The sequence below is a fragment of the Guillardia theta genome (genome assembly GCF_000315625.1).
Source record: "Guillardia theta CCMP2712 unplaced genomic scaffold GUITHscaffold_78, whole genome shotgun sequence".
NCBI lineage: Eukaryota > Cryptophyceae > Pyrenomonadales > Geminigeraceae > Guillardia > Guillardia theta.
The window spans coordinates 124482-152217 of record NW_005434596.1 but is presented as its reverse complement, the minus strand read 5'-3'; the positions used below and the strand labels follow the sequence as shown (position 1 = coordinate 152217).

Genomic DNA, 27736 nt, shown 5'->3' with positions numbered 1-27736 from the left:
GCCGCCGCGCGGCCGGGCCCCCGCCGCCCCGGGGCGCGGCCCGCCGGTACGGCCAGTATCATGATTCAATGATTGAGGGAGTCGGTCGGCCCAGCCGGACCCCCACCCGGACGGTGAGTGGCAGAGAGCCTGACTGTACAGTGCCTGGCCACAGTGTGCCGCAGTGCCTGTCACAGCAGATCCCAGCACAATAACAATGCGGGTGACCATCTCTATACTATCAATGGTAACAAATTGGCTTGTATTGCAAAGCAGAGAGAGACTACTTCAAATGTACAAAGTCTGCATCCGATGATCTTATCACAAGAAGCAACGATATTACAGAACAAGTTTCACACTGTCAATCCATCACTGAAACAATTTCAAAATTTCAACCTCGGGGAGTCTACTTTGCTTTCCTCCGATTTCTCCTGACTCCTTTGCTTGTATACGGCCATTTCAATACACCAAGTTTCCTGCAAACAAGCTTCATCGTTGACTTGCCCACACCCTGCCCAGATTCATCAGTGCACTTCAAGGGGAAAATGATATTCAGGGAACTCACAAGACTTTTTGCAGCAATTTCCATTTTCTCATGAAAATGTTGTTCAAGCATGGTTTTGTCTATCCTTATGATAGTCTCAGAGTGACCTTCTTTTCTAGTTCTAACCATAACAACATCTTCGGATTCGCCATGCTCAACTCCAAGAGTTGAATCCTCAGTATCATGATCGGCATTGGATTGTATACTTCCAGATTCAGAATGCCTGCTGTCTTCAAAGATGTCTCCACAATTGAACCCGTCTTTGGAATCCAAATCTTCAATCGGGACATCCGCGTACGCCTCTTTCTCAACAATGTTGTCCAGCAACGAGAAGTTCCAACTCTCACAAGGAGCCTGCCCCTCACTGAAGAATTCTGACATCGTGAGATCACTGAGAAGGATCGTGTGAACAATCAAGTACACTTGATGGTTTTGTTAGCAAACGTGTGGAGCTGAGTTTCTCCGTGTGCGTTCAATCATTCGGCGGATGGTTGACTCTGTCGGTGGCCTTGCGTCCTTGGCCCCGTCGTCGACTGTCTTGATTTGTGTATATATCTGTTATTATTTAAACGATCCGTTTTTGAAATGTTTGATATCCTCAATGACAGTCGTAAGTCCAATACTCTACTTTTCGCGGGGATTGAGAACAAAGAGCATACCAAGAAATCTGTTTTGGAAGGGATTTGGTCAGCAGTTGCAGGAAAACAGTCGAACTGCAGGTTGGCGGGCTGCAGTGGCTGTCCCCTTCCGACTACCATGCCACCCCCACCGTACAATACTTCTGTCGATGTACCGGGTACCTCACCGTTCTCACCGTCTTTTACTCATCGTGCCATGACCGTCGGTCGTTTGGCCCTCTCGGATGACCGTCCCAGGGGACGCATACCGGAGTACTACTACGTGCGGCCGGGCAGTGACTTTGTGTAAAGAATGCCACTGCCTGAGTTTTATCAGACGCGGGCAATCAGTCGGGAGACCGTTGAAACGGTCGAGCCACCGACTCGTCGGAGGCTTCCGAAGTTCGGACGGGCCTGACTCGTAGCTGACTTCATGACAGTGATTCAAGAGTGCAAGTGGCAACCGGCGAGTTTGAACTACGTCAATTAACTTTTACTCAAAGTTAAGTTAAAAATCAGTACGAGGATAATCAAGAGCCTTTATTTGTGCAGACATGACAGCCGCTGATGAAATGATGCTCTTCGCTTATCAAACGATTTTTCGTGAGATTGACGAACTGTACGAAGCACTCCTCAAGGATCATCACCTCTATATTCGATGATCTCAGGAATGACCCAAGAGTATGTTCGGTGAACATCTCATGTCTGCTCAAATTTGCAGCCTCTTTGAAATCCTCAAACACGCCACCCCAAATCCACCTCGTCAAGATAAAAGCAGCAAGTCCCGACTCGATGACATGGACGGGCGGGTCCTCCGGTCGGACAGTGACCGTGGCACTCCCGGCCTCACAGCCGTAACAGGAGTGAACAGACTCCATCGCAACGATGAAGCTAGTTTTGTTTATGTACCCCTGCTTGCCGCGCGGTTAAGACTTGTGAGTGCCACTGATCTGCCAGCGTTGCTTATTTCATGGTGGTATGTCGAGTCCTAGCTAGTGCTCAATGACGGTAAACATGTGTACGGTCTGAGCTTGTAACCGATGAGTACACATGGTCGATTCTAGCACTTGACGCCATTCTTGAATTCAACCAAAAATTCTGGGACGAGGATGTCTTTGTGGACATATCTACGAGCGAAGGTGGACTTATCATTTGCTTCTTCGTTCGGTAGTAGTCTCCCCTGAAGAGCTCGTGACCTCTCGACCTTCTCAGTTGGAACGGGTTGACAGAGGAGCAGAAGAAGGCAGCAAAGGTCTTGGGGTACTTCGATTTATGCGCTGCTTGCAGATGATGTGCGTTGTTAGGTACAAGAAATCTTCTGGGAACAAGAACCTGGATGTCTCGAGCGATACTACTGCTCGCATGATGCCGCCATGTCCGATACCGTAGAACGGTGGATCGTCTAGGAACGTCCGACTCTGGTTCAGTCACTGCAACCACGGCGGTGAATCTGAGTTGCAACTCCTGATTATCGAATTCAGTCAGAACCGATCGGAAGGATCCGGTGATCCGGCGGTCTTCGACGATGCCAGCCGTTCGTGACTCAGTGCGTGCGATCATAGTAGATTGACACCCGGAGACACGCAGCCAGTCACAGCGAGTGAAGGAAATGAACGGCTCTACCAGCCATGAGTGTGACAGCTATCACAAATATCTATTAGTAATGGAATAGTTTGCTCCGTTCAACCACTTGTGTCCTCTCGAGCTGCAACTGCCTTGAGATGTCGCGAGCTCGTGACGATGCATATTCAACTTCTCGCTCCCACGGCCGGAGCTTCATTCCCCCCGCATCGCACTGACTTGACGCCACGTCCTGTACCTCATGTTTATGGTCCACCTTGTCGTTCACATGGTTCGCGATCAGATTCCCCACGAGCGCAAACAAGGCGGTCAGGTTGACCTCTCTTTCCTCGTCTGCCAGCGACAGTTTGACGTCTTCGAGCTTTGCATCGCCGGGAGTGAACGACGAGCACGAGTTGTGGCTGGCTTTTTCCTTCCTTCTTTCACGCTTCTGAGTACGTCTGTGGCGCTGATGCCGATGGGCTTCTTCCATATCAGGAGAGGAGAGCTGATCTTGGCCGAGCCACTCGCTGACCTTGTGGATCGAAAAGCTTGCTCCTCTTGGCCGCATGTGCCTGATACCAAGGTCACCACCACACATCAAGAGCGCAAAGATCGTGACGCAAAGGTTGTGACGGCATGGTTGAATGGGTTGGTGTGAGGTTACAGGATGAGAGGTCACTTAGAAGTGTATATGGTAATACAGGACATATGCAAGCAAAGCAGGAGGTCGAGCAGGTCGAGCAGGGAGAGCAGGGAGAGCAGGGAGAGCAGGGAGAGCAGGGCCCGGAGAGCAGCAGCTCTGCAGGAAGCAGGGTCAGTGAGGAGGAGAACAGAGGATATTGAGACACAGGTTGGTCGAGGAGCTCACAGGATCGTAACTATTGAAATGCAAGGATTTCAGCCTGCAGTAAAGTGATTCCCAAGGTGCAAGGACGGGGTCAGTTTACTGAGTTGCGGGGGTCCTGCAGAGGTCCGGGTGGTACGTTCCCCGACAGTACTGTCAGCCGGTTTACTCCTACACTGAGTAAAGTTGACTGGCCCCTGGGCGTGACTAGTCTCAAAGTTTGCTCCCAGCGGCGAGTCAGTAGTAAACAAGTCTCGGACTCAGGTCACTCTTCACTCAAAGTTAAGTTAAAGTTCAGTACGAGGACAATCTTTTCGCACGCTGCCAAACGGCGAGAAGCGAAAAGACAGCGAGAACCAAACCTAATCCTGCAACTGCTGTCCCCCAAACTTAACTGATACCTTCACTTTACTGCGCGCAGGACAATTCCCCCGCGCCATGCCAGCGACGTCGCTGTGGCCGCCGCCGAAGGAATGAGACGCATACCGGAATGCACCCGCGATGATGGCAGCGAAGGACAGGGAGGCCTTGAGCTGACGAAAGATCCTGGACCGGATGCGTTTGCAATTCGGATCACCTGAGATGTCTTGCGAGGCCGAGAGACCATCCAGCGCTGCCGTTTCCCTGTTCGCCGAGCGATCCGCCAGCAAGCACAGAAAGTGCAACGCATCATCCTGCAAGAGTCCATCAGTGCAGGCGACGATGGGAAGAAAGGCCTTTGGCGGGACGTGCTATGCATATGCGTTACGATGCCCTCGGATCTTCCTCTGTGCTGCTGCTTGCAGTTTACTCCGAGCAAGGTCCGGTATCCCATCATTGTCAAAAACATGTGACATGATGATGACGGGTAGAACTTCAAGTTGCCGCAAGACCTTGATGACCGCGTTCCAGTAAGTAGCCCGCGGCAGGGCCGCCGCCCGTCCTGGTATTGGTTGAATTGTGCATCGCTGATTCTCAAGGCAGGCAGTCGATGAGTTGCTCGAGATCAAGATGATATTGAAAGATTTGAGGAGAGGAGAGAGGGGAAGAGGGGGAGGGAAGCTCAACTCGCTGCTCCATCTCATGCTGGTGGATAAAGAATGAAGGAGAAGGACAAAAAGACAAACTTAGATGCTATGCACTCCATCGGGTTGGTCCTTCCCATGAACGATATCAAGGTAGTTGTTTGCTTGGTGCTTTCCCCGCACATAAAAATTTGCTCATCACTCCCTTGGATAGATGCGAAGGTTGATGTTGAGGGGGAAGCAAAAAGCAGCTCTAAGCTTGCTGAGCCCCAAGTGCGTACTTGTTCCGGCTCCTGCTTATCGCTGCCTGATCTGATCTGACTTGTGCTTCCTCACCTCCTGCATTGCTGCAGAGCAAGAGCAAAGGCAAAGATGATTTTTAATGAGCAACAGGCTCGTCTGCTTCGAAACAATTGCCCGGGTGGCTGACGGCAAAGTGGCAGGAGCAAGAGGAGGAGCTGCAGTCCTCAACGTTTGCAAGGTGGAACTTCGGAACGAGTTTGGACATGGGCTGTTTGATAGGTTGCAACATCATAGACTACTGTGCTCGACTCACTTGTCCCCATCAGTTCCGATCAGGCAGAGTCCTCCACCAGCCAGATCCCCGTAAGGACCAAGCGTCCTTTCTCAGCCTCAGCCAAGCCCAAGTCCTCACATGCGTTGGCATCAAGACTTCGGCTTCGACAGTGGCTTCAGAGAACGCCAGCTTCGATAGGAGAGATGAGACTACCTCTGTTGACGTGGCGGGATGGCACGGGACAACTGGGCAAGATCTTGAACATGGGAAACAAGCACTCGAGTTCTCTGCTGCTCGCGAGTCGCGGACCTGGCGATGGCAGCGATTGGGAACGTAGTCCATACAAAGGAGAATGCAAAGGATGGTCAGGTGACGCTCTGGCTGCCTCTTTTTAGGTGAAAGAGGTAGAAGAGGAGATTAGGGAAGAAAACGTTGCTGGAGAGAAATGCGTAAGCAAGACTGAGACCATCAGGATTTACACAAAGACGCTAAAACTTTGAGACTGACATGCTTTGAATTAATATGAACAAACCTCACTGATGCAGACAGAGAGTCTTTTATGTTAGTTAGGTTTATTAATGATACTTTTTCATGCAGCTCAACCACACGAAAACAAGACAAGGAGCTCATTGGCACATGCTCAAATATGCCCAGGCCTCCCTTGCCTTGCCCATCGACATCCGTGATGATGCACGCATCTACTGCAAGGGTTTCCTGTCGTCACACAGACTCCTATGATATGAGGCTGTGGAGCCTGCGGTGGCACCGCCATGGGCGGCTGGGGAGCCTGCGGTGGCACCGCCATGGGCGGCTGGGGAGCCTGCGGTGGCACCGCCATGGGCGGCTGGGGAGCCTGCGGTGGCACCGCCATGGGCGGCTGGGGAGCCTGCACCACCATGGGGACGGGTTGCCCTTGGGCAACGTCGTCAGACTCTGCATTACTGCCTGCCTCGTCCTCATCGTCTGTTGAAGGAGAATCATCATCTTCTTGATTCTCTTCCTGAGGCTCTGGGTCAGAGGAGGTGGCCAGTTGACCATCCTCCTGGTAGTCAGGCAGGACTACATAACCCTCGACCAGCTGATCTTCGGGAAGATCGTGCTGATCGTGATCAGGATACACTGCTAGGTATCCTTCAACCAGCTGCTCTTGTGGGGGATCCCTTAAGCTGTGATCAGCACGGAACAACAGCAGGATTCTCCTCAGCAGCTCTGTCAGCATGAACAGGTTTGTACACTCGTGCTCCAACTCTTGGGGGAGTTTTAAAAAGAGGGAAGGGGTTATTGGTAGGTAAGTAGGGGTCAAAGCACAGGGAAATGAACCGGTGTTCGCGAGTATCGAGTACTGTGTATGAGGGAGGGATGGGTACTTGGAGGGGGGAAGTGGGGGTAGGTTGAAGATAAAGGAGTTTGTGGGATTGTGTACCCACCCGATCCATGTAGGATTATATCTCCCCCACCATACTATCACTACGGAAGATGCATATAAAATGTACCCCACCCATAATGATCGTACCAACAGATGAAGTTCTGTCGACCACATACTATTGCTAGTTTGTACTTCTTTTTCCCATTTCTACATATATGCATTCAGTGCAATAGTACGGTCAGTATGCACACGAGATATATCTATTATATTTCTCAGTTTATATATTTACTTGCGGCACGGTACGGTAGCTCGCAGGACCGTCGGACCTCACTCCGAGGCTCAGCCTCAGCCGCGGCCGGCTGCCAGGGCCGGCGCACCGGCGGGCCGCCGGGTAGCCCGGGGGGAACCGGCACGGCGGCCCGGCCGCAGGCCGCCGGGGCCCGGGCGGCAGCCCGGGCGGCTGTGACTCAGCTGTTAAGCGGGGATGAGGGTCACTCAGCAAGCGTCAGCCGTTGAAAGGCAAGACGAGAAAGGGAAGAGAGAGGGGAGAGAGAGGGGAGGGAAGGAAGGGAGGGAGACAGGGGTGATACAACAAGGCGCTACAGGCAGCAGAACGATGGAGAAGAAGCACTTGACCTACAGCAGGAGGACCATCCGACCGGATGGTGGGCGAGACCCTTCTGTGTAAGTAGAGGAAAAAAGCTTGTGACGTTAGCCCGTGAATGACCTGCGGGTTTTCTAGGCGGGTGATCAGGAAGGAAGCGCATGCTTCTTCGGTGAAGGGCTTCGAGACAGAAGGATCAAGAGAGGCTGGTCAGTTCTGTCCTTCCGCCCCCTACCTCCCTATGCTAATGTGAACCAATTGTGGATAGTGCGGTTCTACATGAATGCCGAGAAGAAGGCGTTGGAAGCGACTGAGCGCGAGAAGAAGATGATGGAAATCCTGCGTGCAGACGAGAAGAGCCGGCAGGAGGTGCAGAAGCTTCTAACAGTTTCACTGGCAACGTGAACTGACCCCTTGGTGCTCTCAGTCTGAAACCAAGATGCTGAACCGTTCGCTAGGGATCAAGATGCAGGTAGGAATCATGCGCATGCCTTGCCTGCCCGCTCGCTTCTCCATGGCATCACATCGTGACCTCGCCTCGAGCGTTTCGTCCTCTAGCGGGTGTTTGGGTGGCCCCCGTGACCTGCTGCTATTGGAACCAGCCACCTGCCCCTCCAGCATGGATACTGATGGCCTTGTCTTGTCAGGAGTTCGAAGAGGAGTGGCTTCACAAGCGGAAGGAGATGGAGACTCACTGTGCAAGCCTGCTGGAGGCTGTCAATGTAACGATGCTGCTGCCTCCTGCCACCCCCTCCTCATCCCCACTGGTTCACCGCAGGAGAAGGCTGAAGCGCAGCGTCATCACTTCGAGGAGCACGTGGCGGCGGAGAGGGTGAGGGAAATGGTGGAGGGAGGAGGAGGAGCTGAGACTGTGCCATCAGATCCCTCCTGTGAAGTTCTCCCCTCTCATACGAGACATGATCAAACAGGGGAAGAAACTCGCGCAGGTTGAGTGGGAGGGGATTCGTTGTTCAGCTCACCTTGATGTGCTTCCAGGCTGAGATGTACAATGATGTGCTGCTGCTACACAAGAGAGTCGAGGTAAGTGAAAGTACCTTTCTCAAATCTTAACTCTATCCCGATATTCATGATCATCATCGTTACCATCTTTTTGGTCCTTTCACCTTTTCATAATGAATTCAAATGTTACTTTACTATTACTTTACTGTTGTAGTTCACTGCTTGCTGTCCTGATCTACTGATCTTCATTCATCTCCTGCTGATATCGTGAATGTTTGCAGGCTGGAAAAATGCAGGAGGAGGAAAGTTGGAAGAAAAGTATTCTTGACAAGCAGGTGAGACCTGGGGGGGGGTGTTGGAGGCACTCGAATCAGCCTTGTGTCGAAATGACGTAATGTAGTGATGATGATGATGATGATGATGATGATGGAGATATTGAAGATGAAGTTGACCATGTCATTGAGAAATGTTTTGATCCGCGGGTTTGACTTGGGCGAGCAGGAAGTGAGACGCAAACAACTCGAGCAAAAAATCGCCCAGGAGAAACGGAATGTAGACGAGAAGGTGAGGTGACTTACGATGAGATTGATATTGATCATGGTTGTATTTGTCCTTCACTCTTTCCCCCTCTCCTTCTTCTTCCCCTCCTCCCTGCCCATCTCCCCCGTCCCTTGATCGCCCCCTCCTTCAAACTCTCCTTTTGGTCCTCTCTCCGACCAGATTACTGGCATTCGATCGACCTTCGAGAAGTCCTACGTCAACGCCAAGGACGTTTTGATGCAGAACTTGAAGAATTTGTCGGTGAGATGCAGTTCTCCAGCGGCAAACCTCCTCCTCCTCCTCCTCCCCTTCCCCCCCCTCCTCCTCCTCCCTTTCCTCCTCCTCCTCCTCCTCCTCCTCCTCCCGATTTCATCATCACCATCGCCAGCTCGATTCCCTCTTCCTCCTGCTTCTTCTCCCGCTGATCTGCTGGCAGACCGACATGGAACGAGCATTCGCAAGGGAGTGGGTTGCCCGACCGGAGCTGGCGATCAGCGCCAAGGTCTCTTACAAGAGCAGAAACAAGACAGCAGCAACATTCAGAGGCTCTCTCCTCCAAGAAAAGGTCGCTACTTCCCTCCTACTGCTGCCTCTCCCTCTCCCTCTCCCTTTCCCTCTCCTTCTCCGCCTCTCTCCCGCTCCCCCTCCCCCTTCTCTTCTCCTTCGCTTCTCTCTTCCTCTCCCTCTCCCTCTCCTACTCTTCCCTCTTTCGACCCCGCCCTCGCCCTCGCCCTCGCCCTTCCTCCTCTACCTCCTCTCCTTCTTTCCCTCCCTCCTGTCCTCATCTCCTGTCGCCCCCCCCCTTTCCCCCGCTTCCTTCTCTAGTCTGCCCCGCTCAGAGCAGCTGCAGGCGCTGGGAGGACAGAAGTACGACATCCCATCCCTCACCAAGTTGCACTTTGACGACGATGAGCTGACGGGAACAGCCGATGACGCGAGAGTGAGAGGAGGAGGAGGAGGAGGAGGAGGAGGAGGCGAATGTGAGGGTGGGGGAGATGTGATGGTGGCGAGGTGGTGGTGCTGGAGGAAGATGTATGCATAGACAGTTAGCAAGGTAGGGGAAAGGAAGAATGGATGGAATGAGAGGGGAGGGAGGGAGGCAGGAGAGCAGAGGGGAGGGGAGGGGAGGGGAGGAGAGGAGAAGACAAGAACGAAATTCATGGTGGTATGCAGGCAATCTACAAGTATGATGTGCACAGGATGGCAAAGCTAGGTGACATGTTGCTTTCTTTACCTTGGATGCCTGACGGCCCCAGCAGGAAGACCCGGACGGCAAGAGACTCCGAAGAAGGAGCACAAGGAGGAGGAGGAGACGGCGGGCAAGGGTGGAGAGGAGGAGAGGAGGCACGATGTTCAGACGAAGATCGTCACCTCGGTCGAGGAGCTGACTGAATGAAAATTTACAAACAAATCAAAGAATAGAAACCCCCTCCTCCTGTCTACAATGAAACCCTCCACCTCCTTCCCTCGCCTCCCCAACCTTTATGCCCTTATCCTCCCTGCCATCCTCCTCCTCCTCCTCCATCCTCCTTATCCAACATCACCCTGCTCCTCTTTTTGTTCCCACTGTTCCCCCTCAGAGTTCCTGCTCCTGCGGGTCCTCTCCTCCACTGCTACCTCCTCTCCAACTCCCTCCTCTTCCTCCTCTCCCTCCTCCTTGACTCTGCTCTGCTTGATTTCTCTCTTCTCTCTACATGAAGATATTGCTGAAGTAGTTGCCTGTTATTCTCTCCACCTCCTCGTTGACCTCCACCAAGTTGCTGCAGGACCAGTTCAGCCCAAGAGAAGAGAGGAGAGGAGAGGAGAGGAGAGGAGAAGAGAGGAGAGAAGAGAAGAGGAGAGAAGAGGAGAGGAGAGGAGAGGAGAGGAGAGCAGGAGAACAGGAGAAGAGAAAGGAAAGAGGGAGAAGATGCTGGAGGCGGTTGTCACCTGTTCTTGTTCTCGCTGATGACAAAAAGTTCGCGACCATTGGAACGTCTGCCAACGACCCAACTGAAGAGACCAGGTCAGGACAGAAGAGGGAAGAAGCAGACAGGGAAAGAGTTAAGGGAGGAAGGAACGAAGGGAGAGATGGGAAAGGGGAAGAAGACAATGGGAGAAATGAGTGGGAAAGCAGAGGGGAGGAGGAAAACAGAGAAGTGTGTTGGGAACGGGATGAGGGGAGAGACAAGAGAAGTACTCGAGGAGAAGGCGGAGAAGAGGAGGAGGGAGGGGGAGAGGGAGAGAGAGACGGAGGAGGAGGAAGAGGAGACTGGGGGAAGGAAGGGGGTGCGGGGGAGGCAAAAAAGGAGGGGGAACAGAAGGAGGACAAGATGGAGGACAAAGATGTCAGCAATAGGAGCAGAAGCCTCACCCATCCGTTGAAGTTTTGACACAGATCTTCAACGGACAAACGTCAGGGAGAGGAAGCAAAAGGAAGTGTAGACAGCGGGAGTCTGAACACACCTCAGTGACGGCGCTGCTACCCTTCTGCTCCTCCTCCTCCCCGTCCTCCCCCTCCTTGCTCTCTGCTCTCAACCTCCAGGGTCCGTGCCCCTCTAAGTGCTAAGTCAGGGGTTGGAATGGTGAGGGTGGGAAGGCGTCACCTCGGAGGGAGGAATGCATTTCTAGCAGCAGACTCTGGAGTTCCTTGCTGAGGGTGAAAGTTTTCTGACCTCCTCCTTGCTTCCTGCGGTGGACGAGTGATGAGGAGAGAGGGGATATGGGGGAAGAGGGAGAGAAGAGGACAAGGGGAGGTGAGAGGCAGAGGAGGAGGGAAGGGAGGGCATGGTGAGATGGAGGGAAGGGAGTGGAGAAGAGGAGAGGTAACAGGGAGGGAGGAAGGGAGGGGAGGGGAGGTGAGGGAGGTGGGGGGCAGGAGGGCGGAGATCACAGGCTGTCCTTGAGGGCGAGATTCATGTGATTGAAGTAAAGATATCTGCGAGAGAAACAATGAGATGATGCGGCGCTGTTCTTCCATCATCCCGACCCTCCTCTCCCATCCTCTCCCCTCCTCTCCCATCCTCTCCCCTCCCCTCCCCTCCCCTCCCCTCCCCAACCCTCCTCTCCCTTCTTTTCATCATCTCTCCCGTTCTCTCCCATTATCTCCCCTCCCCTTCCCTTCCCTCCCCTCCTCTCATCCGTTCCGCTCCTCTCTGTTCTTCTCTCTTCTCCACATTCCACCCATCATCTTCACATCTCCTCTCATCCTGCCCTTCTCTACCTGTACGGCTCCTCTGCATGGATCTGAGAGCGACTCTCGAGAGACGTCAAGGTCGAGTCAAAGGAGGAAATGGGCCCCTGCGCCGAACGTGAGGAAGAGGGAGGGAGAGAGGGAAAGAGAGGGTGGAGGGAGTGAAATGTACATGAAGAGAGCATGGAGAAGAGGCAGCAAGGAGAGGACGAGCACAGGATGAGAACAGGAGGAGGAGAGGAGGAGTAGAGGAGGAGGAGAGGAGGAGGAGAGGAGGAGAGGGAAGAACCAGAGAGAGGTTCAAGGAGAGGAGGAGGATAGGATGAAGGTTTCAGCCGTGGGGGGATGGGAGGTTGCCTGAACGAAAAGAGCGAGTTGGTGCAGCAGCGATCCGTTCTCAGTCGACTGAGGATGAGGTGAGCTAGCAGCAGGTACATCCTCCCGACCGACCTCTGACTGATCCAGCAGGAAACACCACAGGGCGTGATTGTTGCGGAAGACCACCAGTTTACACTCGCAGGCATCTTCTTGCGACTGATTGTTCAAGAAGACCATGGGCATCTTTGAAGCAATGTTGGACATCTGTTCCCAAGGACAAAACAGTGAGCTACACGTCTTTTCTTTGTTTTCCCAGTGAACAGAGAATTTGTTGCCTGCTGCGTCGTGAAAGTTTTGAGGTCTAGAGGGAGAATCCAACTGCGGTTGTATGGCGAAAAGATCGGCTGTAAACAAAGTCAGAGCGTCAACTCTCAGTCCCATTGTCACAACAGTATGAAGCTGAAATTGCTACAACCCTCCTTCAAAGTTTTCTCCTGCTCCTGCTCCTGCTCCTGCTCCTGCTCCTGCTCCTGCTCCTGCTCCTGCTCCTGCTCCTGCTCTTTCTGCTCCTGCTCTTTCTGCTCCTGCTGCTGCTGCTGCTGCTGCTGCTGCTGCTGCTCCTGCTCCTGCTCCTGCTCCTGCTCCTGCTCCTGCTCCTGCTCCTGCTCCTGCTCCTGCTCCTGCTCCTGCTCCTGCTCCTGCTCCTGCTCCTGCTCCTGCTCTTTCTGCTCCTGCTCCTGCTCCTGCTCCTGCTTCTGCTTCTGCTCCTGCTTCTGCTCCTGCTCCTGCTCATACTCCTGCTGCTCCTTCTGCTCCTGCTCCTTCTGCTCCTGCTCCTTGTCCTCATCATACTCATACTCATACGCATCACCCTCATCCTCATCTTCTGCTCTAGAACAAGCGCTTCCCTGACCCAAACCCGCCCGCCAAACCCGCCCGCTCCTTCACCTGCGCGTCGGGATCTTTCACAGGTGGAACTGACTGCGATCGCCACTTGAGAAGACCTGGCGGGTTCGCAAGGAGACGATGAGAAGATGAGGAGAATAACATTCTTGTTGAGCATACCTGTGTTGTCCGATGAAACGTGCGCGACGAGGTAGTTGTAAAGTGAGCTCAGGTCCGATGTTTCAGGCAGAGAATTCCACTGTGTTGCAGGTCAAACCGATCGGAGATTTCAAAAGAGTTGCTGCTGAAGGGGAGAGGAGATGGGAGAGAGGAGAAAAGAAAGAGGACGAGGACGAGGACGAGGACGAGGAAGAGAAGGGCTGTGGTGGTTGTGGTGGAAGAAAACTGAAGCAGGAAATAACAACTCACAACAAGCATGTCCTTGAACATGCAGAGTCCGTACTTGAGACAACGGAAGTCTTGCTGCGGAGCGCGTCACATGATAGAAAAAGTAAGGGGAGGAGAGTGAGAGAGGGAAGGAGGCAGGCAGGCAGGCAGGCAGGCAGGCAGGCAGGCAGGCAGGCAGGCAGGCAGGCAGGCAGGCAGGAAGGAAGGAAGGAAGGAAGGAGAGGCTTCAACAACCTGAGCGAAGTGAAAGAAAGACTGCAGACTCAAGTATGTCTGATCAGAGAAAATGATCTCAGTGCACCTGCTACATGGTCTTCATGCTGAAAACCTGTCGGTCCACAGGGAAGTATCGTATCCCCCTCAGGCTGTACGTGAGGTCGAGCTTCGTGGTGGGAGGCTGCGGGGAGGTTTGTGAGTGAAGGAGAGGAAACTTTGGCAGCTCACGATGGTGGCGATGAAAGGTGGAAAGAAGAGAGAGAGTTTCCTCCTCAGCACGTCGACAGACTCGTTCTTGATGACCCGCTCGAAGGGTCCATGAAAGAGGACAAACCTGCCATGGGGAGAGAAGAGAGAGGGTAGAGGAAAGGAGGAGGGAGGAAAGGAGGGAGGCAGAAGTGAGAGGAGGAAGGATACATGGGACAGCGATCGAAATTGAGGAGGAGATCCCAGTCAACAAATCAGCATGCATGGCCTCCCTTCCCTTCTTACATCTCGTAGGCATTTCTGAGAGTTGAATCCAACACCTCGTCGGAGAGGTCATGGTCTACGAAACCGTCTGCGTCTTTCCTCGTCCCCCTAGACGTCTTAACCACTATCACAACCCACAAGTTTGGCTCTGGCTCCCAAATTGCCTGACAAGGTGCAAGAGAACAAGGCGTATCACTCTCACTGATCATGGGCTCGAGAACTCTCGATCTCGCTCTTGTCACCTGGCGCGTCTGCTCTGTGTGAACTGCATTGCACGGCCGGTCAGGGCTGAACGTCTTGGTAAAGTTGATAAGAGCCTCCACCAACCCGACGTCTGAGCATTGCTGGTCTGGGAGGACATCGCGCAATCAGCGTAAGGAGATGCGACTAAGGGAATAACCTTGTTGAGAAGATGCGGGGTAGTAGAAGAGAATTTTCTCGTGCTCGTTGTCCTCTCTCTGACCCAGCCTGCAAGTCAAGCATGTCAGCGCAAGACACAGGATGGGCTCGGGTGTCTCACCGAGTGTCGAAGATGAAGAGCTTCTCCACATCTTGAACTTCCTTGTTCGCGTTGGTGTTGCTTGAGAGGAGCATGCCGGTCCTGCAAGCATGTCAGTGGACACGACTCTGCATCCTGCTCCTGGCCAAAGTCGTAGCCTCAACATCTTGCTCCTGGCTCCTCTCCTCTCGCTGCATTCTCCCCTCTCCTCTCCTCCCTGTTCCCCTCCATCCTTTCCCCCTCGCCTCTGCCTGATTCATTTTCGATGCTCCCACAAACACGCTTGCTTCCGAAGGGTGGGGTGGTAGTTACACCCATACGATTATAGCACCCTTCTTGTGAAATGGAGGGGTCAAACATTTACTAGTGGGGTCATACGGGTTGGGTTGTCAGCGCCTTTTCGATGGCAGGCAGGATAGGCAAATAGAAGATGCTGGAATTGTAGGGCAATGAAAGAATGGAGGAGAGAAGAGAGGAGGAGAGGAGAGAAGAAGAGAGGAGGAGAGGAGGAGAGGAGAGAGAGGTCATAGCTGTGAGACATGGGTGTCAAGATATGTCTGAGAGGGCACCATGACGTGCGTGAGTGCTTTGTTCTAATTCCGGCTTGTGCTAGCGATGGAGCAAGGCCGGCAGTGAAGCGCCTGTCTTAGCACCTCTATCAAGACGCACTTGAGCTCAACTGTCCTCCAAGTCTCAAGCTATCACCATGATCGGTCCATGGGGCGGCTCATGGCATTCGGTCATGATCAACTTCGGTCTTCACCTTGTACTCTACTTCTTGATTTTCGCTGCCGCATGCTTCTTCGCCGCGAGGAACTACAGGTGTCCTTGCCCTCTCCCTCAATGAGCAGCACAGCTCAACCCTCCACACAGGAGAAGGAGAAACCCTGAGAGAAGACCGCTGGCGTCCTCAGAGGACAAAGCTGTCTCGGGGAGCGAAGAGGACGTGGTGGACGAGGGTTGCTGTCAGGTGGGTGAAGCAAGAGGAGCATCGAGTTTGACTGCATGCTCTCTTGAACTTCTGCTTGCAGGAACTTGGCACCTTCGTGGCTGACCCCGTCCCCTTCCTAGTCGATACTGCGCAGGTGTGACGGGAGATGGTGGGAGTGCTTTTCTCACATGTCGGCAGGCTGACGACGATACTGTCCATCATCTTGCCGGGCTGGAGGCTCGTCTGTACCTCGACTTCACCTGGAGCATGACTGTCTTCTTCTCTGTAACGCCTCTGCATGCTGCGCTGATGGGCTGAACGTGCATGACAGGTCATTGCATTCCTAGGGGTTGCTGTGCTCGTTCCGATGAATCTCCTCACAACCAAGAAGGTCAGGACAGTGCCTCCTGTCATTCAGGCGATGCCAGTGACCAGTGTGTCGCTGCTCAGTCTTGGTATCCGCTGGATTCATTCGTCATCACAACCTCCAACGGATTCGCTTCGCCCTCCAGCGCGCTTCTGTTTCATACCATGGTCGCTGTTTTCTTGGCCGGTTGTTCAGACCTTGCCTGGTGAGGATGTGTGATTAGTCTGGACCACAGGAAGCCTGTGCGCTATCGTGTACTTCCTCCGAACGAGGATGGTTGCTAACGCCAAGGTCTTTCTGTCACATCCTCCATATTTGAACACAAGCTGACGTGTGATCGGCAGGGAGAGTATGGCGAAGGAGCCATTCCTCCTGTTCAGGTAAGAACAGGAGAGTGAGTGAGTGCTTGCAATTATCTAAGACGCGTTTGCGCTTTACAGGCGTACACTGTCGAAATCCAGGTCTTGAACAGCTGTGAAATCTCGCCCAGCAGGACATGACCTATCTGCAGGGCCTGAGATTGATCCCTCCGGTGAGGCAGGAGGAGCTGCGAACCATGTTCGACGCCTGCCCGGACACGCAAGGGAAGGTTGTGGATGTATGCCCTCGATGCTCTTGGAGTTTGAAGATCGCTCCTGTCAGGTCCTGGACGTGTCTGTCTCCCTTGACGTGACGGACCTGGTGCGTTGGAGGTTTGGGCACCTGCCGTTGGTCCTGACGCCATCGATGCAGGTGGATCTGGTGGAGAATCATCGTGTCCTCCACAAGAAGGTCTACCTCTACCTCTACCTCTGTGCCCTTTGCCGCAGCGGCTGGTCTTAGCTCGACCTATACAGCTGGCCAGGTACAAGCAGCAGGCGGAGAACGACGGGACTCGACCGCAGATGCAGGTCGGCATGCAATCCATGACTTCATGGGCAGTAAACGTCCTGTGTTTGTGCTCCAGACTGGATTTTTCTCCTTCATGTACATGGGGGAATGGGTCGACGCCATCGACCACCTAGAAGGGGATCTTAAGAAGGCTGAGGAGGAGGTGGAGCGATTTGCGTCGCCTTTTAAGGGGCTCACTTGAAATTATGCAGATGAACGCGCTGCAGAGGAAGAAAGAGAGGATGGGAACAGGGACAGGTACAAGGAGTGCGGCTGGAACTCGATGCTCTTACCGTCCCTTCAGCCTTCGTTGTCTTCAAAGATCGCAAGAGCGCCATCGCAGCCGTCAATGCATTTAGGGCAAGAAGCCCGAATGTTGGAGTCTTGAGTGCTGACGCTTGAGGTCTGCAGAACGTCCAAAAGGCCCAGAGTGAGTTCAGCCAGCCAGCGATCGGCAGAAAGATGCAGGTAGACCCCGATGTAGTCGATCTGGTCGTAGCAGAACACGAGCTTGCTATTCATTTCTGATCCATCCATGACGATTGCCATCCTGACGATTTTGTTTTCCTCAGCTCTGCCGCAGCGCTCAGAGCTGGTCTATCACAATGGCATGCAAGGTACTCTTCTTTCCCCTCTCAGTCAGCTTCCCTTGTGCCTCCTGAATTTGCTGCCTCCCTTTTCCCCCCTTCCAACTTCCCTTTCCCCCTCCTCCCTGTGACTCACAGAACACCCGAAACTAACCCTCCTGTCTTAGCCCGAGGATGTCTTTTGGAGGAACTTGAGGTCTCCTGCCGAGCTCCTGCGTGCTGCCGGTCTGTTGAGCCCCCCTGTGCAGATATGGCAGGATCCACCACTTCATGCTGAGCTTCACCTGGACTCTGATCCTCTTCGTGGCGCTGAGGTAGGGAGGAGGGAAATGTTACACGTTTTCCCTTCCTAACACCTGGGGTCCAGCTCGATCGTGACGCCAATCTTCCTCCTTCAAGTGAGGGTCTTGCTCTTGACCTCTTCGTGCCTCTGAGAATTCTCAGCTCTTCCTCGCGATCGGCGACAAGACGATCGAAAATGTTGAAAGCATTGAGGTTACCTCCTCCTCCCTCTTCTTCCCCTCCTTCCTCTCCTGCCTCCTCTCCTCCTCTCTGTAGTCCTCCCTCTATTCCTGTCTCCTGTCTGCTCCTTCCAAGATACAGTCCACCTTTCTCGTTTGACTATCACTTCTTCTCCACCTCTCCCTTCCTAGTCCTCCTTCTCCCTCTTCTCTTTCTCCTGCTCTTCCTCCCCTCCTTCCTTTTCTTCCCTGAAGTATCCTCCATCAGAACTCGGCAACCTCCAGGAGCTCAGGATCCTATGAGAGCTACTTTGCCGTCTCCTCGACGTAGAGCTTCAGCCCAACACCATCGCAATGGTCTGACGTCATTGAACAGGCAATCGCGCTTCAACAGGATTGTTCTCTTCTTTGCTAATATCCTTTGGCCCTTCCTGGTCAGTGTGCCGATCAACTGTCATCATCATCATCGTCATCACTATCATACTAAACTCATCATCGTCATACTCATACTCATGCTCATACTCATACTCATACTCATTCTTGAGGCTCTCTTCTCCTTCTAATAATCCTTGACCTCGATCTCCTCAGGTCCTTTTGGTTAACGTGATCCTGATGCCATACATGGTGCATGCGAGCGTGAAGTTCTTCGGTCACAGACAAGGTCACCTAGAGGACGGGATCGGGCCGCACGTGGCTACTCCCATCGACTGTCCTCACGATATGCATGTTTGCAGTCTCTACCATGAGGCGATCTTCGTTCAACCTCATATTCTTTTTCATGGTTTCCAACCTCCTTCTTGTCCCTGCCCTGTCTCTCAGGTGTGCTGCTTCGGTGCTACAGCCCTCAATTCGTTCACTTCCCCTGCAGCGGTCTGGATGAACTCTTCAACGTTATCTTCTCGACGCCCGTGGACCAATTGTTCGCTCAGATTCTCCTGGTAACTTGGAGCCTCCTGCCCCCTCCTCTACTCCTCCTCCTCCTCCTCCTCCTCCTCCTCCTCCTCCTCCTCCTCCTCCTCCTCCTCCTCCTCCTGCCAGTCACATCAGGAATGATTGCAGTACGGCTCCTCGACGTCTTTCTTTGTCGAGTACGTAGCGCAGGTCGTTGTGCCTCTCACACACCTTCAACCCTGACGAACCAGCACGTCCAGGCTGCTTTCCTCTCAGCTTCCTTCTACTTCCTCTTCCACACGACGACCCCTGCCCTGATCAACTGGGCCTCAGGTGGAGCTGACGGCAGCTGAGAGTGAGACTGAGGGGACTGTGCAGATGGGCACGAGCAGGAGCTGTCGTGGGAGTTCGACTTCGCCTTCTTCTACTCGTCCATGATCTCCGTCCTGGCCATGTGAGCTGAGAATCGACTTGCTGAAAGTTGGAAATGTAGTCTGACTTGTGACGGTACCATGCTCGCAGTGGGATCATGTTTGCGGTCACTGTCCCTCTTATCCTGCCCTTCATTGCTGGATTTCTTGTTCTCCGCTACTACACGGACAAGTGGCAGGTCTGAGCAATCTTTCCTCCTCCTCCTCCTCCTCCTCCTCCTCCTCCTCCTCCTCCTCCTCCTCCTCCTCCTCCTCCTCCTCCTCCTCCTCCTCCTCCTCCTCCTCCTCCTCCTCCTCCTCCTCCTCCGCACTGACTTACCCTCTCCTGACAGACTTCTGCCGCTCTCTTCGCGCTCGTCCTTATCTCCGGCATTGCTCTGGTCTCATTCTCTTTCTCTTTCTTCTTCTTCCTCACTGTCAAGGCAGTTGGCCTTCGGCTGCTGGCTGAGAGTGCAGGGCGCTGAGCTGCTCAGCTATGTGAGTCTGCCAACTTCCCCTCCCTCTCCCTTCTTGGCCCTGCTGCATCGCCCCTTCCTCGCTTCCTTGCTCTTCCCTCCTTCCTGCTTACTCCTTCCAGCTTCCTCCTTCCTCCTTCCTCTCCCCGTCTGCCCCTGCTCTCCAGCAGCAGCAGCAGCAGCACTCACTCCCTTGCAGGCTCCCCTGGCCGGCTTCTTCGTTATCATCTTGATCCTCCTCATTCCCATGCTGAGGGACAACCTCATCGTCGTGAATCCCCGCTGGGAGGTTGGAGCCTCTTCAGATCCTGCTCCAGGGCCAACTGCTCCTTTCGTTCTTGCTCCTCCCTTTTCTCCCTCCTCCTCGTCCCTCCCTCGTCCCTCCCTCCCTCCCTCCCTCCCTCCCTTCTTGTCTTCTCTTCCCCCACCTACTTCTCCTCCTTACCTTACACATGCTTCCCGCAGCCTCATGAGGTCGAGGACGTCGAACAGCCCGAGAGTCTCGAGGTTGCTGCACCGCAGGCGTACGTAGGCGCCTACGAGAACCCGTGAGATTCTTCCCCTTCCCCCTCCTTCTCCCTCCCTTCCCCCTCCTCTTCTCTCCTGCTTGTCGCTGCCACAGACTGACCATCGTTCTGCCATCCTTCAGGTACCTGAGAGACTCTCCTGCTGCTACCGAGAGGCTCTGGAGCTCCGGGACAGTTGGAGGGTTCGCAGAATATTAACTTACTACAGTTAGTAAAGACCCTCCCCTGCGGCCACTGCCCCCGGCTGCTGGGGCCCAGCACTGGCCCAATGGCACTTACTACCGTACCGTGAACTGATTGAAGCCTTCAATCGTTTTGCCTTGTTATGACGATATGTGATACTCTGAGGGGGACTGGCTTCAATAATTGGTATCTGCGCTTTCTAAACGAATTTTCCAGCTCGCCTCAGTCTCTTTAATACAAGGATTAACAAGGCAGAGAACTGTCAGTAAGCATCTGGCGCGCTCATGCCCGTGCCAGGACAAGGAGGGAATGGGGGGTAGGAAGGGAGAGGCAGGGAAGCAGGAGCAGAGGTCAAGGCAGAAGCAGTCCTTGAGCATGCACAGCTCCATGCTGGCTGATCAGAACTTCGAGTTCCTGCCTTGCGGCTTCCATGCTGCAGCGCTGGTGGAGCAGGAGGTCGAACAGGTGGTGAGCATGATGGCAGGGATAGATGCAAGGATCAATCCTTCTGCGCTCCTTAGTTTCGTTCAATCTTCGAAACCGTTTGAAGATCTTCTCCTGTCACTCTCAAGCTCTGCAAACGCTGCGCAAGAGCTGCATGCTGGCAGTAGGACTCTTGACGACCTGAGCATTCGAAGGGTTCTCCGTGGATGGCAAAGAGCTTCGAGGGAGCAGGGAGGTGGCAGACAGAAACTTCTGTCATGCCTTTTCTCTTGGAAAAGAAGGTTGCAGCGATCTACACTCATCAGATGGCATCGGATTCTCAACGATGTCGTGGTCGAGCTTTTGTGGGGTTCTTTTGCTCGGTGGTCCCTTGTGTTGGACAAGAAGGCGATAGCGAAGAGATATGATGAGGTTGCTGGCGAGTTCGAACTCGAATTGAGGCAGAGAAGATTGAAGACAACGATGCACGAATGGGCGCAAGTGTGTAAGTCTGTCTTGGTATCATACACAAGGCTGGTGGATAGAACTCTTAGGTCACTCCGCAAGTACGTGCAGTACAGGAAGTACAAGATTGGTCAGAGAGGCGAAGCAGCGTTCCTCTTCAGGATCCAAGTTCTGCTCCGACATACTAGAGCTTGGCTCACTTACTTCCAATGCTGCAAGCAGATTGAATCAGTTCGCGTTCATAAGTTTCGCAACATTCTTGCGGCCCGGGTTGTGGCGCGCAGGCTGCAAGAGTGGAGAAAGACAGCTGGTGTCTTGCATGCGATGAGGAGTAGGAGAAGACAGATGGACAGAAGATGTTTGATGTTCGGATGGGAGGTGCTTCTGGACAACGTGTGCATAGAGGAACAGACGCGGAAGAAAGCGTTTTTGACGAGCTTCATTTGGTCGAGTTGGTTAAGATGTAAGTGGCCTGTAGTTGTCAGCAGATGTGTCAAGTTTGACTTTTATGAACACAGGCAGAGCATTCAGGCATCTCAAGTGGAACATGATAGTAGTTGAGGTTGCTGAAACACTTGAAACCCGCTCCGCCTTATCACCGTGTGTTGACAGATGGGAAAGAGAGTTGCGAAGAGATGTTTGAGCTGCTACTTCTTCTTGTGGGTGAGCGTTGGAAAGTTTCTGTCGAGCTCCTGTAACTCGGTCGTCTCCTCCAGAATCACTTCCGGCAGGAAGTTGTCAATGCAAGGAAGATGCTTCAGATTGCTCGCGCTCAACACTGGCAGCGACACGAGCCGATGCTGCTACAGGCACCAAAGTCCTCCCTTGACGAATCGATTCGGCTCACACACTCCTGTTGCAGCACTGTATCTCTGCTATCCGATGTCACATCTCTACCATGCGGAGGTTGTTCCTTGCCCTCTGCGCCTCCTGCTCCTGAACATGCTCTGCAGGGCGAGAGGACTGGCGATGGCGATATTCCACAAGAAGCAGCATGACTGGAGAGTGAAGCTGCAAGAGGTAAATTGCTGGAATCTTTCATGTTTTGATTGACACACTCGTTGCCACAGGAATCGATCCGTCATCTGAGATCACACGTCAAACTCAGCCAGCACAAGAAGAAACTCGTTCAGTTACAATTCAAGCTCAGGTTCACCCATGCTCTCGAGATCAAAGGTAGTTGACCAGCGTGCGTCAGATGCTGCAAGGAACTTCAGTTGAGAGTTGAAACATTCAGACGGTGGAAAAGACTACGACTGACCCAAGGTTGTTTCAGACTTTGCTGTTCTGTAACAGTCCGTTATCTCTCTTGATTGTACACTATCAGTCGAACTTCTATCGAAACTTGCAAACACGGCCATGGCGAGAAAGAGGAACTCGTTCTCTTTGTGGTTGGAACTTCAGGTTTCCCAGATGGCTGCTTGTCAAAAGGCTGACAAGAAATGCAGTGCGATCGCTCCCGTCTGCGAGTCATGAGTCAGATGTCAAGTCTCTTTCGATTGCGGCAAAGGAAGAAGTGACCGCCGTCACTGTCGTGAATTTCCACTGACGTAGCACGTGCAGGCAAGCTTCGAGTGTGTTCCTGCGATGGAGGAGAGCTAGAGAAGAGAAGAAGCAAGAGGACATGCCGAGCCAAACCAACTCGGAACTTGAGGCCATAAAGTGCTCTGTCAAGACAGCAGAGCTGCAGGATGTGGCAGCTGCTCCTGCTCTTGCTCCTGCTCCTGCTCCTGCTGCCGAGGAGGAGGAGGAGGAGGAGGAGGAGGAGGAGGAGGGAGAGGAGGAGGAGGAGCTCCCTTCGTTCTGCGACATGAACCTCACCAGTGAGATCACTCGTGCTTGGGACGTTGGGAGAGGCAGGTCCTGACTCCTTTGATCGCAGTCGAGCAGTGGTTTTCCGCCTCCCTCCACTATGAGCGGGTACATTTTGTCTCGCCTTCACATGTCAGAACCAGCTCATGAAGCTACAGGCAAGCCTTAGGAAGCCTCTGGTGGCATGGCGGGCCCGTGTGCTAGTTCGCAAGGCCTCCAGTGCCATCCGGGACCTCAACGGGGAAGGGAGAAAGAGGCGCACGTAATGAGTAGCAGGTAACTCTGTGTTACTAGTGTATCTATATCACCTACAAGGTCGTGTCCTCTCCTCATGGGACGGAAACCTCTGGCGAAGAGGGCAAATATGCAAGTGCGGGGGGGCAAGAAATAGCAGAGTGGGATGGACGCGATGGCAAAAGCCTTGCAAGCTTACGATGACAAAGTTGAATCTCTCTGACACAAGGTCTTTTCCCCGCAAACCGTCTGAAATTCATCCTGCCTGCACGTATAGACACTGAGCATGCGGACGACTGAGTCTACCAGATGCTGTCAGAATCCTATTCATTGAACTTTACAGCTAACATACAGGTTGCAGTCAACAGGGATTTACCAGGTCTTCTGGACATTCATGTCAACTCCTGCCCATCCCTCATCCCGTATACCCTTAAAGCCCTCTGATCCTCGCCCCCCTTCACACCCGCTGCAGCAGCACCTCCTTGTGCTCCATGATCCAGTTCCTCAGCGGTACCCCCCTCGGCAAGTACTTCTTCACGTCCTCCGACGACCGCAGGCTGCAGAACTCCTTGTTGTAGTCGCTGTTGAGCTGGAACATGTTGGCCAGGTCGTCGGCCCCGGGGAAGGGGAGCTTGGCGTACTCGTCGCGAGAGACCATGTTGTACCTGACCTCGATCCCCAGGGTCTCCGTGAAGAGCTTCGCCACCTCCTCCATCGTCATGGTCTGGCTCGACACCCCGAGGGTCTTGCCCATGGTGCTCTTGTCCTTGAAGACGGCGGCGGCGAAGCGCCCGATGTCCTCGACGTCGTTCATGGGGAAGGGCTCTGTGCCCAGAGGGAAGGTGATGACGGCGGGCTGGTCGGGCACGTATCGCTTGGGGCCCATGCCGAAGTCGATGAAGTTGCTGTAGAAGAAGCTGGTGTAGATGCCTGTGGCGGGGATGCCTTGCGCCCTCATCCACTCCAGCCCCTCGCCCTTCATGTCGTAGTGAGGCACGTAGAGGCCCTTGAGCTTGGGCAGGGGGTTGTCCTCCTTGACGATCTTCCTCGTGTCCTCCAGCGCTGAGAACACCACATGCTCCACTCCCGCGGCCTTGCAGGCGTTGCCGAGGTTCTTGATGTGCTGCAGCTCTACCAAAGGGTCCATGCCGCAGCTGGCCCAGTAGTCGGTGACGAGGAACGCCCCGTAGCACCCCTGGAAGGCAGCACGCAGAGACCCCTCGTCCGCCATGTCGGCCTTGACCATCTTGATCTTGAGCTGGTCGGCGAGGGTCTTGGCGCGCTCGCTCTGGGGGTCGCGGGTGACGCCGAGGACGTCGTAGGTGCCGTCTTGGAGGAGGGCACGAGCGACGGCTCCGCCTTGACGGCCGGTGATACCAGTGACGGCGATGAGAAGCTTGGAGGACATGCGCGAGGGTGCGTGTGGGGGAAAAGTTGTGCTGGTACTTGAGAGGAGGGGGAATACGTCGAGTCGGATTGGGGAGGAGGGGGTGGTAGTTATAGAGAGAAACTCTGAAGGAAACAGGGGTGGGGGGTACGAAATGTGTCCCGGGTGAAATGACCAGGCACATCCGATCGCAATGCACCTGCGACTTATCAAATCCAGACGTTGCAGCAACACACGGCAAGTTCAAATCTGGTAAGAAGTGTACAAGTGTAATCGACAATCCAAGATGTCGGTATTGTCGAGGTATAGACTTGGAAACGTTGATCTCATCAAGTGATGTGTGTATTGATCTCTACTCATAGGGCCTATCATGATTCCTTCCCCCATCTTCGGCCTTCATGCTCTCTGATCCTCGCCCCCCTTCACACCCGCTGCAGCAGCACCTCCTTGTGCTCCATGATCCAGTCCCTCAGCGGTACCCCCCTCGGCAAGTACTTCTTCACGTCCTCCGACGACCGCAGGCTGCAGAACTCCTTGTTGTAGTCGCTGTTGAACTGGAACATGTTGGCCCGGTCGTCGGCCCCGGGGAAGGGGAGCTTGGCGTACTCGTCGCGAGAGACCATGTTGTACCTGACCTCGATCCCCAGGGTCTCCGTGAAGAGCTTCGCCACCTCCTCCATCGTCATGGTCTGGCTCGACACCCCGAGGGTCTTGCCCATGGTGCTCTTGTCCTTGAAGACGGCGGCGGCGAAGCGCCCGATGTCCTCGACGTCGTTCATGGGGAAGGGCTCTGTGCCCAGAGGGAAGGTGATGACGGCGGGCTGGTCGGGCACGTATCGCTTGGGGCCCATGCCGAAGTCGATGAAGTTGCTGTAGAAGAAGCTGGTGTAGATGCCTGTGGCGGGGATGCCTTGGGCCCTCATCCACTCCAGCCCCTCGCCCTTCATGTCGTAGTGAGGCACGTAGAGGCCCTTGAGCTTGGGCAGGGGGTTGTCCTCCTTGACGATCTTCCTCGTGTCCTCCAGCGCTGAGAACACCACATGCTCCACTCCCGCGGCCTTGCAGGCGTTGCCGAGGTTCTTGATGTGCTGCAGCTCTACCAAAGGGTCCATGCCGCAGCTGGCCCAGTAGTCGGTGACGAGGAACGCCCCGTAGCACCCCTGGAAGGCAGCACGCAGAGACCCCTCGTCCGCCATGTCGGCCTTGACCATCTTGATCTTGAGCTGGTCGGCGAGGGTCTTGGCGCGCTCGCTCTGGGGGTCGCGGGTGACGCCGAGGACGTCGTAGGTGCCGTCTTGGAGGAGGGCACGAGCGACGGCTCCGCCTTGACGGCCGGTGATACCAGTGACGGCGATGAGAAGCTTGGAGGACATGCGCGAGGGTGCGTGTGGGGGAAAAGTTGTGCTGGTACTTGAGAGGAGGGGGAATACGTCGAGTCGGATTGGGGAGGAGGGGGTGGTAGTTATAGAGAGAAACTCTGAAGGAAACAGGGGTGGGGGGTACGAAATGTGTCCCGGGTGAAATGACCAGGCACATCCGATCGCAATGCACCTGCGACTTATCAAATCCAGACGTTGCAGCAACACACGGCAAGTTCAAATCTGGTAAGAAGTGTACAAGTGTAATCGACAATCCAAGATGTCGGTATTGTCGAGGTATAGACTTGGAAACGTTGATCTCATCAAGTGATGTGTGTATTGATCTCTACTCCTGCGACCTATCATGATTCCTTCCCCCATCTTCACCCTTCATGCCCTCTGATCCTCGCCCCCCTTCACACCCGCTGCAGCAGCACCTCCTTGTGCTCCATGATCCAGTCCCTCAGCGGTACCCCCCTCGGCAAGTACTTCTTCACGTCCTCCGACGACCGCAGGCTGCAGAACTCCTTGTTGTAGTCGCTGTTGAACTGGAACATGTTGGCCCGGTCGTCGGCCCCGGGGAAGGGGAGCTTGGCGTACTCGTCGCGAGAGACCATGTTGTACCTGACCTCGATCCCCAGGGTCTCCGTGAAGAGCTTCGCCACCTCCTCCATCGTCATGGTCTGGCTCGACACCCCGAGGGTCTTGCCCATGATGCTCCTGGGTTCCATGATTCATAGCTCATCGTGACTGACATCCAACCTTTGGCATGACGATGGAATGCCAATGCTGTCCTTCCCGAAAGGGATCGACTTGACAGACGGTGGGTTCATCTGTGTTGCAGACAGTAAGACCTGCTGCTGCTCACAGTAGCGTTGAGACCCTCCTGTTCTCAGCCGGGAACAAGCGTGTGGTGGTGATGGATCGAGGTGGGAGGTTTGTCAGAGACATCCAGTCGCCACAAGAGATGTGCAACCTCTGTGCTGTTTGTGTTGACGAGATCGAATTCGTCTATGTGGCCGATGCAGGACTTAGCAGGTAGCATTTGCCTTGCAAGAAAAAAGGTTGGACTGATTGATGTGTCAGCGTCTTTGTCTTCGATTTCGACGGAGAGCTGATCAACGAGTTCGACGGATCAAGTGTGCTAGCCATCAGTGAATGTAGAAGACATTCTGAGATGCTCTTCGAAGCTAGCGAAAAGTTGTGCGAGATTAGTTGACTCTTGATGTGCAGGCTCTGCTGGCAGAGGGGAAGGTCAGGTCAGTAAGACGAGGAAGAGGAGGGAGGATCAGTAAGAGGATGAAGAAGAGGACGAGGACGAGGAAAAAGAATCAGTGAGAGCAGAATCAGGAGGAGTGACAGTCTGATCACTGAGGTGGAGGAGGAGGAGACAACAGGTGCGTGTGTCTGAAATCGGGGCATGCTGCTGGCTTAATAGAGGCTCGGTAGAGCACCCCTGGAAGGCAGCACGCAGAGACCCCTCGTCCGCCATGTCGGCCTTGACCATCTTGATCTTGAGCTGGTCGGCGAGGGTCTTGGCGCGCTCGCTCTGGGGGTCGCGGGTGACGCCGAGGACGTCGTAGGTGCCGTCTTGGAGGAGGGCACGAGCGACGGCTCCGCCTTGACGGCCGGTGATACCAGTGACGGCGATGAGAAGCTTGGAGGACATGCGCGAGGGTGCGTGGTGGGGGGGGGGGGGCAGTTGATACCGAACAAGGGAGGGGGGTGGGTTAGTAGTAGGACGTTCGGAGGGGTAGGGGTCACTCCTGCTCGCTTCGTTGCGTCTTGGTTGAAATGCGACCAGGGCCGGGCAGAAGTAGTAAAGTGAAACGTACTTGGACCCACCC

General features: G+C 54.1%; 8 protein-coding genes across 8 annotated transcripts; 2 read left to right on the top strand and 6 right to left on the bottom strand.

Moving 5' to 3' along the window:
* Positions 1-2348: 2348 nt before the first annotated feature.
* Positions 2349-3301, bottom strand: GUITHDRAFT_114769 (hypothetical protein; the record flags this gene model as incomplete). The annotated part of the gene is made up of 3 exons (XM_005826031.1): positions 2349-2472; positions 2525-2604; positions 2828-3301. 3 exons carry the CDS (start codon positions 3299-3301, stop codon positions 2349-2351), a joined length of 678 nt encoding a protein of 225 aa, XP_005826088.1.
* A 1825-nt stretch (positions 3302-5126) lies between these two features.
* GUITHDRAFT_114768 (hypothetical protein) lies at positions 5127-6287 on the bottom strand (the record flags this gene model as incomplete). The annotated part of the gene is made up of 4 exons (XM_005826030.1): positions 5127-5229; positions 5282-5377; positions 5601-5782; positions 5835-6287. The coding sequence occupies 4 exons, from the start codon at positions 6285-6287 to the stop codon at positions 5127-5129; spliced, it is 834 nt and encodes a 277-aa protein (XP_005826087.1).
* Positions 6288-7156: 869 nt separating this feature from the next.
* On the top strand, positions 7157-9934 carry GUITHDRAFT_114767 (hypothetical protein; the record flags this gene model as incomplete). Its single annotated transcript, XM_005826029.1, has 14 exons — positions 7157-7247; positions 7307-7407; positions 7466-7510; positions 7686-7760; positions 7817-7870; positions 7920-7985; positions 8035-8079; positions 8280-8333; positions 8500-8562; positions 8719-8799; positions 8975-9040; positions 9389-9478; positions 9712-9751; positions 9798-9934. The coding sequence occupies 14 exons, from the start codon at positions 7157-7159 to the stop codon at positions 9932-9934; spliced, it is 1008 nt and encodes a 335-aa protein (XP_005826086.1).
* A 294-nt stretch (positions 9935-10228) lies between these two features.
* Positions 10229-14602, bottom strand: GUITHDRAFT_143716 (hypothetical protein; the record flags this gene model as incomplete). Its single annotated transcript, XM_005826028.1, has 16 exons — positions 10229-10298; positions 10468-10530; positions 10892-10917; positions 10984-11075; positions 11124-11206; positions 11741-11817; positions 12161-12292; positions 12977-13032; positions 13094-13172; positions 13343-13396; positions 13650-13718; positions 13766-13871; positions 14030-14172; positions 14251-14357; positions 14409-14476; positions 14529-14602. The coding sequence occupies 16 exons, from the start codon at positions 14600-14602 to the stop codon at positions 10229-10231; spliced, it is 1299 nt and encodes a 432-aa protein (XP_005826085.1).
* A 611-nt stretch (positions 14603-15213) lies between these two features.
* Positions 15214-23176, top strand: GUITHDRAFT_114765 (hypothetical protein; the record flags this gene model as incomplete). Its single annotated transcript, XM_005826027.1, has 47 exons — positions 15214-15329; positions 15381-15477; positions 15539-15592; positions 15637-15723; positions 15770-15829; positions 15889-15991; positions 16041-16096; positions 16150-16185; positions 16246-16266; positions 16317-16403; positions 16448-16486; positions 16538-16576; positions 16642-16695; positions 16752-16838; positions 16888-16933; positions 16980-17050; positions 17087-17143; positions 17248-17292; positions 17430-17458; positions 17511-17576; positions 17630-17660; positions 17707-17757; positions 17992-18050; positions 18100-18157; positions 18312-18372; positions 18458-18542; positions 18592-18661; positions 18783-18824; positions 18875-18947; positions 18993-19068; positions 19137-19224; positions 19378-19425; positions 19472-19522; positions 19700-19789; positions 19966-20048; positions 20150-20209; positions 20594-21561; positions 21617-21660; positions 21711-21761; positions 21961-22004; positions 22052-22118; positions 22169-22274; positions 22426-22502; positions 22547-22614; positions 22662-22921; positions 22981-23018; positions 23069-23176. 47 exons carry the CDS (start codon positions 15214-15216, stop codon positions 23174-23176), a joined length of 4107 nt encoding a protein of 1368 aa, XP_005826084.1.
* A 425-nt stretch (positions 23177-23601) lies between these two features.
* GUITHDRAFT_143714 (hypothetical protein) lies at positions 23602-24552 on the bottom strand (the record flags this gene model as incomplete). Its single annotated transcript, XM_005826026.1, has 1 exon — positions 23602-24552. The coding sequence occupies one exon, from the start codon at positions 24550-24552 to the stop codon at positions 23602-23604; it is 951 nt and encodes a 316-aa protein (XP_005826083.1).
* Positions 24553-24953: 401 nt separating this feature from the next.
* Positions 24954-25904, bottom strand: GUITHDRAFT_114763 (hypothetical protein; the record flags this gene model as incomplete). Its single annotated transcript, XM_005826025.1, has 1 exon — positions 24954-25904. One exon carries the CDS (start codon positions 25902-25904, stop codon positions 24954-24956), a length of 951 nt encoding a protein of 316 aa, XP_005826082.1.
* A 401-nt stretch (positions 25905-26305) lies between these two features.
* GUITHDRAFT_143712 (hypothetical protein) lies at positions 26306-27558 on the bottom strand (the record flags this gene model as incomplete). Its single annotated transcript, XM_005826024.1, has 4 exons — positions 26306-26609; positions 26652-26722; positions 26866-26938; positions 27344-27558. 4 exons carry the CDS (start codon positions 27556-27558, stop codon positions 26306-26308), a joined length of 663 nt encoding a protein of 220 aa, XP_005826081.1.
* Between the last annotated feature and the right edge of the window lie 178 nt (positions 27559-27736).